This window comes from Nansenia antarctica (assembly GCF_963989245.1).
Source record: "Nansenia antarctica genome assembly, chromosome: 8".
Lineage (NCBI taxonomy): Eukaryota > Metazoa > Chordata > Actinopteri > Argentiniformes > Microstomatidae > Nansenia > Nansenia antarctica.
Genome location: NC_137678.1, coordinates 51256813 through 51265112, shown reverse-complemented (window position 1 = coordinate 51265112; position 8300 = coordinate 51256813). Strand labels below are relative to the sequence as shown.

Genomic DNA, 8300 nt, shown 5'->3' with positions numbered 1-8300 from the left:
ATGGATACTGTAAAGAGTGGTGTTTCTCAGCCTGTCTACAGCCGCTGGTCTTACAGGTAGACACAACACACACACACACACACACACACACACACACACACACACACACGAAAACACACGCATATCTGTGTAGCCTAGTTATTGAGTTGGCAGTTGAGAGACTGACAGAGAAAGTGTGTGTGTGTGTGTGTGTCTGTGTAGTGTTTGGTCTGGTGTGCGGCATTGCCATCTTCTTCAAAGGTCTTGACAACAGTGTAATGTGACTGTAGCCCAACAATAGTTTCTCTACTGTAAATATAGGCTATATATATATATCATGAATATATGCTAATATAATGATATCTAATGATATCTAATATATATATAAATAGCATTAATGCTATATATATATATATATATATATATATATATATGCATGCTCCTGGTCTTAGCATAGATTAGTTTTTCTTATGATGACAGTAGAAGATTAACTTACTTAAATGCACTTGTTGTAAGTCGCTTTGGATAAAGGCGTCTGCTAAATGTCTGAAATATTAAGTCTGATTTGTTGTGTCTGACGGGGCGACTTCTGCTGTAGCCCAGCCTCCCCCCACTGCTCCTATACCCTCACCCTCACCCCACTTCTCTCCTGGACTATGGTCTTCCTGCTGTTAAGGATCTGTCCCTCTCTCGTGTTTCTGTAATCGCTTCGTTACTTATTCAGTGACCAAGAAGCGACTGTAACAAGAGTTGATGATGTTATTGTCCGGTTGGTGGCGTCTTTGAAGCACTAGACTGCTCGCAGTAAACTGAGGACGTGCTAGGAATAGCTAATTGACTACTAGGTGACGCTGAGAGATGCGTCATTCTTTGCTGATATGAGTCTTTTTTTCTTTCAGCTCACTTCTCTCCTGCCAGGGAAACGTCTAAACCTCTTAATCTGACCAATCACATCACCATGTTTTGCCTAATCCCCCTCCACGTTTCTAAATGATCTCCATCTGATTCAACCGTTCTCTCTCCTGAGCGGATTAGAAGTTAAATTAGGCTGCCTTTCTTTTTGTCATCTTTTAAAACAAGGAGGTCATTTGCTGACGGGGGGAACATTGAATTGACTATGAATTCTATTCGCTGAACTTCCCAAAAATGATTTAAATTCTCCTGCGATGTGGAGGCTATTCATGGAATATATTTATTGCAATTAATGATACAGCCCTTCATTAGTCTGTGTTTAGTCTGTACAGTTTTTAATCAACGACAAGCCTCTGTTGACAGGTGTCCACGGTAACTTGGGTTATGTCACACCTTACAGTCTGCTTGTGTCTCCCCTGTCACCTTAGCTGTGCCTAATGAAACATTGATCGTTGAGAGCTGGGAAAAGGGTGCACAGAGAGCGTATTTCCTAGAACAGGTTTGGTACAGCCCCACAGATTAAAGCATTCTGGGTAATACCCTGTGAAGGATCAAATCCATGTAATTCTATACAGCACTTGGTCTAGGGCAGGGGTGCCCAATACGTCGATCGCGATCGACCGGTCGATCGCAAAGGTAGTATGGGTAGATCGCATGGCATTGAACAAAGCCCCCCAAAAAATCCATCCTCACTATGGCTTTTGCCACTTGATTGACATACAGGTAAGCCAGTCTGAGATCTGATCTTTTCGCCTAACACCTAACACAGGTTCACCACGCATGCGCAGTCAACAGCGCCAACTACAAAATACCGGCGAGACTAATTAACTAGTTAGCCTTCCAGATTCTACTATTTACTATATAATACTAAAGAAAGGGTATACAAATGAGTGGGGAAGCTGGACCAAGTAAGAAACCAATAACTTCCATCCAGAATGGGAGGAGGACTTTTTTACACGATGTGATATTGGAAGTGCGTCTGTCTGATCTGCAAATCTACGATGGCTATTTCGAAGAAGGGAAATGTGGCAAAAGAGCGAAAACGTACGGCTGCAACGATAGCTTCTTATCGCGTCAGTCACGTTCTTGTTAAACACAAGAAGTCATTCACAATTTCACAAATTGTGAAAAAAGCGTTTCTCGAGGTTGCAGATTGCCTTTTCGATGACAGATCCACAGTGGCTGATGACACCTTGCAAGCCTGCCTACACCTTGCAACCAGCTCCTACAGCCCTGACTACTAGAAACTAGCTGCCTCCTCTAGGTCTCCCACTAAGGTAGAGAAATGCCTTTATTTCCTCCTTTCAAACTAGGGAACTACCTGTTTTGTATCTGGTTTACTTTTCTGTTTGTTGGATCAGTAGTTGGCTATGGTACTGCAGACTGGCTGTCAGTGTGTGAGTGAGAGAAAGTGAGTGTGTGTGTGTGTGTGTGTGTGTGTGTGTGAGAGAGAGAGAGAGAGAGAGAGAGAGAGAGAGAGAGAGAGAGAGAGAGAGAGAGAGAGAGAGAGAGAGAGAGAGAGAGAGAGAGAGAGAGAGAGAGAGAGAGAGAGAGAGAGAGAGAGAGAGAGAGAGAGAGAGAGAGAGAGAGAGAGAGAGAGAGAGAGAGAGAGAGAGAGAGAGAGAGAGAGAGAGAGAGAGAGAGAGAGAGAGAGAGAGAGAGAGAGAGAGAGAGAGAGAGAGAGAGAGAGAGAGAGAGAGAGAGAGAGAGAGAGGGTTTGTGCTATGGCTCCCTATGCAGACTGGCAAATGTGTGTGTGTGTGTGTGTGTGTGTGTGTGTGAGCGTGAATAGCAAAGAGGGAGGGTTTGTGATGGTCTTCTCCTGTGTGGCTGTGTGACAGAGAGAAAGTGTATTGTGAGTTTACTATGCAGGCTGGGAACTGTGTGTGTGTGTGTTTGTAGTACGTGCGTGTACGTTTGCGATGTTGAAACTAGACTGGTAGATCTTGGCAGACTGGCTACTTGAAAAGTAGATCTTGGTTCAAAAAAGTGTGGGCACCCCTGGTCTAGGGCCACTCACTGCAACCGCATCACCATGGTCATCATAGCATCCATGATTTAGCCTCGGCTAACCCTCTACTTTATGAATTTGTCTGTTCAGAATAGCACCATTGACCGATGGACAAAAAAACGTGGATTTTATGTTCGATCGATTAGGCCTAGGCTATTTGATAGCATACTGTAACATTATCTCGACCGAAGGTTGACTCCTCCTGTCATCTCGCAACATCAGAATGTTTGATGACAACTTAGCAGAGGCTAACATGTTAGCGTTCTCAAACTGAAGAACTACAGTGCTGCTGATGTGTGACACATGATTGTCAGAATAGCCCATTGGGATATTTTCATCTCGTAGATTTCCCGCTAACTTTCTGTTCCTCTTTTGTTTCCCCACATGTCCGGGGTTTCCCTTCCTTTCCCCGCGACGCCACGGCCCTGAAGACCGTCCAGCTCTGCCAGCTTCTCCTCCACCTCCACCTCCACCTCCGCAGCCAGGTAAGGAAGCAGCAACCCCACAGAGAGCCCCTGTAATCACAGATACACCTCACGCACACACACACACACACCCCAACCAACTAATTTCACGCTCAGATTAGGCCTATCCGTTGTCATGCACTCCACTAGCTAGCGCTGTTGGCAGACAGGCTTGAGGAGCGCTGTGCTTTGGTGAGATCCAGACATACACAGAGACCCAGACACACAGAGAGTAAAACAGTTAACAGTGGAGTGAAAGTTAAATAAGGGAAGTTAAGGGACTAAAAAACAAAAACAAAAAAAACCTGTCACTTTTTGTTGGCTTGCCATAAACAGACAGGGTTGAAGGTCTGGATACAGATGGACTTTTTGGCTGCGTAGCATTGGACACCCCCCCCCCCCCCCTATGAACGGATAGACAAAACCAAGAGTGCTCTCTGGCCATGGTCCACTACGACCTCTCTGGGAACTGAATGGGGACATTTTGTTTTTTCAATGGTGGAACTGCCAACAAAATTGGTTGACTCTCCCAAGATGCCTTTCTCTGATTTTAAGTCAATCGTACGGGCAAGTCAGTCAGGTGTGTTTATAGACAGCCCCGACTGTGTTTGAAATAGAACTCCCTCTCTGGCAGTTCCCTGCCTGGGCCCTGGACAGTCTGGACGGATTGATGGCAGCTGCTGGACTGAAAAAATCAGGTGTAGTGCTGAGGCACAAATATGTACATTTCAAGCCTGCAAACTGCGACACTTTAAATAAATGTGCAATAACACTATTGTGCAATATGACAACCCTAGTCGTCTATCTGTACAGTATAGTATAGTGGATAGTGTACATAGCCTTTATTTATGTAAACCAGCTCCTTCCCTTCTTGTGATTTTTTTAAAAGTTTTTTTTTCTTTTCTTTTTTTCTTTCCTAACACCAGGGGAGCCACCCCTCCTAAATGTCGTTGTTTGGTACCTGTACTGTAGCAATGACAATAAAGACCATTCATTCATTCATTCATTCATTCATTCATTCATTTCAGTTAGCCTACCACTCTCTAACTAGCCTGTCTACCTAGTGGAGAGCAGACTAGTCCTCTCCCCTGAGGTCCTTAGCTATTCGTTTGTTAAGTCGTGACGTGTTTCCGGGTCCAACGTTGGCTGAGGCGCTCTCTTCGAAATGCCTCAGTAATAATAATAATTCATTATATTTAGATAGCGCTTTTCCGAGGCTCAAAGACCCTGACAATATGTGGAAAACGGGAAAGTGCTGTGTCCCTAGTTGTATCAATAGTATGAACAATTGAACTGTCATTCTACCGCTGTAGTGCACTGGTACTCTGGTGCGGGGAATTTCTGGTTTGGACCCGGAAATTACTAAACGTCACGTTTGACGTCAGACTTAACAACTGAATACAGCTGTATTAAAAGTCATCCACCCCCCACTCCTCTTCCTCCTCCCCTCTGGTAACAGCACCTGCTCAGGGGCCTGGTAAAGGTCTCCCAGGGGATAGATCTGCACCTCTTCATCAGCAGGGGCCCCCGGGGGCCACTTTAACAGAGCGACCCAGTCGCCGCCAGTATGCTAATCCTTCAGCACGTTGACAGTCTCTGAGATCAACCGAGCGGGGCTGATGTGGAATGAGCGAGCTGCTGCTAGTTCCAAGTCTCAAAACCCCCATGCTGATTTTGGTGGAGAGAAAAAAACAAAAACAGGAATGCCATCGAATTAGTGGTAATGACCGTGATGATGGTGGTGGAAAGCTAGTGTGCATTTCCTGCCAGGAGATGATGAGCTTCAGGCGTTTGTAGACTCACTCCTGGCGTTTGGTGACTCTGTCCTTCAGAGATTGTTGCTGCTTGTTGACGTCAAAGCGAGGCCTCGAGTCTCTCCTCCAGCAGAGCCATGTGTCATGATTCTTTACTTTTTTAGAGATTTACCGCTCAGGGAGAGATGGAGAGAGGGAGGGAGAGGGGGAGGGAGAGGGGGAGAGGGAGAGAGAGAGGGAGAGAGAGAGAGAACTAGAACTAGAGGGAACTAGAGAGAGAGAGAGGGAACTAGAGAGAGAGAGAGAACTAGAGAGAGAGAGAGAGGGAACTAGAGAGAGAGAGAGTATTAATCAGATGACAGCAGCTGATCTGGAGAGAGAATGTTATTTGGCTAGGCCGTGACGAGACTTGAAGAGTTCTCGTCCTATCTCTGTAAGACTATTCCTCTCTGTAAGACCATTCCTCTCTGTAAGACCATTCCTCTCTGTAAGACCATTCCTCTCTGTAAGACCATTCCCTGTGAAACCGGCCCGTATGAGGCCTGATGGATCTGATGGCCACAGCCCACAGATGGTGCTTCCGCGACCAGAACAGGTCGTTCTCAGACATATTCAACTGTGCACTCAGTCTGAACCTTGAATCTTCATCCCTAACCACCTCACTCCATCACACCCATCCCACGCATTGCACACCTAGTGTGTGTGTGTGTGTGTGTGTGTGTGTGGTGTGTGTGTGTGTGTGTGGGGGGGTGGGTGAAGGGGGGGGGGGGGGTAAAGGTGGGCTCCTCCTGACTTTTGTCCCTCTGAATAGACTCCCGCCGCTGCCCTTCTCCCTCTCCGCCGTAGCTTAGCAACATGGACCTTGGCAGTCCTTTCATAGGTGTCCAGGAAAAGTGCCTGTCGAGGCCAACAGACAACAGACAGAGCCACAATCACTGTTGCCAGAGACGATGCCGACCCTTTCTGGAGAGGAACACGCTGTGTCTCTCTCACACTAGAGGCTAGACGCACCACCACGGCCACTGTGACATGCTGCTGTTGTCACTGTGGCAGCCAAAGCAGTCTATCGTGCCGACATGGTATCCATTAGCTTTGAAACCCTAAAAACATGATTCACTGCTATTTCACTAGCTTCACGATCCCCATCCATCACACAGTCAGTCAGGCTACTCTTGACTGTCTTGAGTGTGTTAAACAAAGGGGTTATGTATCCCCCAATGTATGCCCAATGTATGAGCTCTCAGGTCTTCTGACGCTGGTTTTCTCTGTGTACCACAGAGATTTGGTGAGGCTGCATTCTCATTTTATGCACCCAGATTGTGGAATGCACTGCCAGTTTACATTAGGGATGCAACCTCAGCAAATATGTTCAAGTCAAGACTAAAAACCCATCTTTTTAATAATAATAATAATAATAATAATAATAATAATAATAATAATAACTTTTACTATAATACTATTTGTATAGCGCTTTTCCTGCAAACGTTGCAGCTCAAAGTGCTTTAATCATTATATAATCTTATATATAATATTGACAATTATAATATAATATTGCCTTTAAATGACCTAATAATTAAATTATGATTCTATAATGATTGGAGCACTTTGAGCTGCAACGTTTGCAGGAAAAGTGCTATACAATATAAGTTATTATAATTATTATTATTATTATTATTATCATCATTATTATCATCCACATTATGATATAATGAGTCTTGCTTTGACTGGGCTATGTTTTTCAAGCGAGCCCCTCTGGAACATTCTACTCCAGCTCAACCAGGCGTGTTCGTCCTGATACGCGGTAATTGTTCACGGCAGCGTCGCCCCCTGGTGGAATACTATAGAAAAATAATTTTGTTGTTGAGATAACAGAACCCCCGGCCCCCACAGAGAGCAGAGCCTCACCTGTGTCAGCCGTGACTTATGAGCGTATATAATCATAATAATAATTATTATTATTACCATATTTCCTTGTCTTTCTCCAGTGCCGTTGATGATGACAGCACCAGCCTCAGGCAGCAGAAGCTGGAGAAGCAGGTACCGGAACCAACACACACACACACACACACACACACACACACACACACCTGGGGGCGGCTGTGGCGCAGGAGGTAGAGCCGCCGTGTAATGATCGCAAGGTTGGCAGATCGGCAGTTCGAGCCCCGGCTGGCCACGTGTCGAAGTGTCCTTGGGCAAGACACTGAACACCAAATTGCTCCCAGTGAGCGGGCCGGATGAGGCGCCTTGCATGGTAGCTTGCCGCCATTGGTGTGTGAATGTGTGAATGAGAGGCCGTTATCAAGCGCTTTTGATAAAGGCACTATATAAGTCACAGTCCATTTGACCATTTACCACACACACGCATCTAGAGGCATTTTGTCCTCAAGATCTCAGAATGTTGTGTGACTCGAAGATATGGAAGGATGTTTTACATGTGTGACTTTCGGATCTTAAAGCCTGGACCAGGGGGAAGAGGGGCCAGGGAGACAGACAGGTATGCCCAGCAGGAGTGCTGCCCGTTGGGGGAAGAGTTTAGATGTCACTGGCCTTCCCGGACTCAACAAACCCCTAAGCCGTTTGGTTCTGAGCAGTGAACCGGTCTTTTGAGGGCCGGCCTCAGACCGTCCCTACTGCTGTGTGGCACGGTGCCCGGCGTGCCTGGCTGGCTGTCTGGCAGCGCTGGGAGATGACCTTGTATTCTGCAGTCTGTGGGTCTGTGTCGCCTCAGCGGTTGGAGCAGTTTTTCTTGCAGGACATCAAGCCCAAACCAGGACCGTTGTCCCAGGATTGTCCCTAAATATAAATAGGAATGCGTCTCTGAGAACGGTCCACTCGTTCACCTGTCTCTCGTGAGAAGGGAACATGGATTTTATTTTTTCCCCAGAAGTGTTTGATTTCGGTGGTCAGGAGAGAGTTTCTCAGAGTTTCTCAGAGTTTCTCATCTCCTCCTTTCTCAAACAAACACAGCCCGGCTTTGTGATTTATCGATTCTATCGTTAAAAAAAACAACAGGCGGTTTTGGTTTAATAAGCAACTCTCTCACACGTCGGATTCAAATACTAGGTTGAGCAGATTGACATGGCACATAAATATACGAGCCCTTCAAAGAGAATGTGGATTTATTTTAGTGTGTGTGTGTGTGTGTCCGTCTGTCCGTGTGTGTGTGTGTGTGTGTGTGTG

At 45.9% G+C, this 8300-nt stretch overlaps 1 protein-coding gene across 1 annotated transcript in view; it reads left to right on the top strand.

Annotated features, from left to right (window-relative positions):
* tulp3 (TUB like protein 3) overlaps window positions 1–8300 on the top strand; it is a gene marked incomplete at both ends in the record, with an annotated part of 31391 nt that continues 23091 nt past the window's right edge. The window contains 3 exons of the mRNA XM_080537567.1: window positions 1–56; window positions 3334–3387; window positions 7106–7157. Of these exons, the coding sequence (XP_080393693.1) occupies window positions 1–56; window positions 3334–3387; window positions 7106–7157 (162 nt within the window). The remainder of the gene's footprint in view (window positions 57–3333; window positions 3388–7105; window positions 7158–8300) is intronic.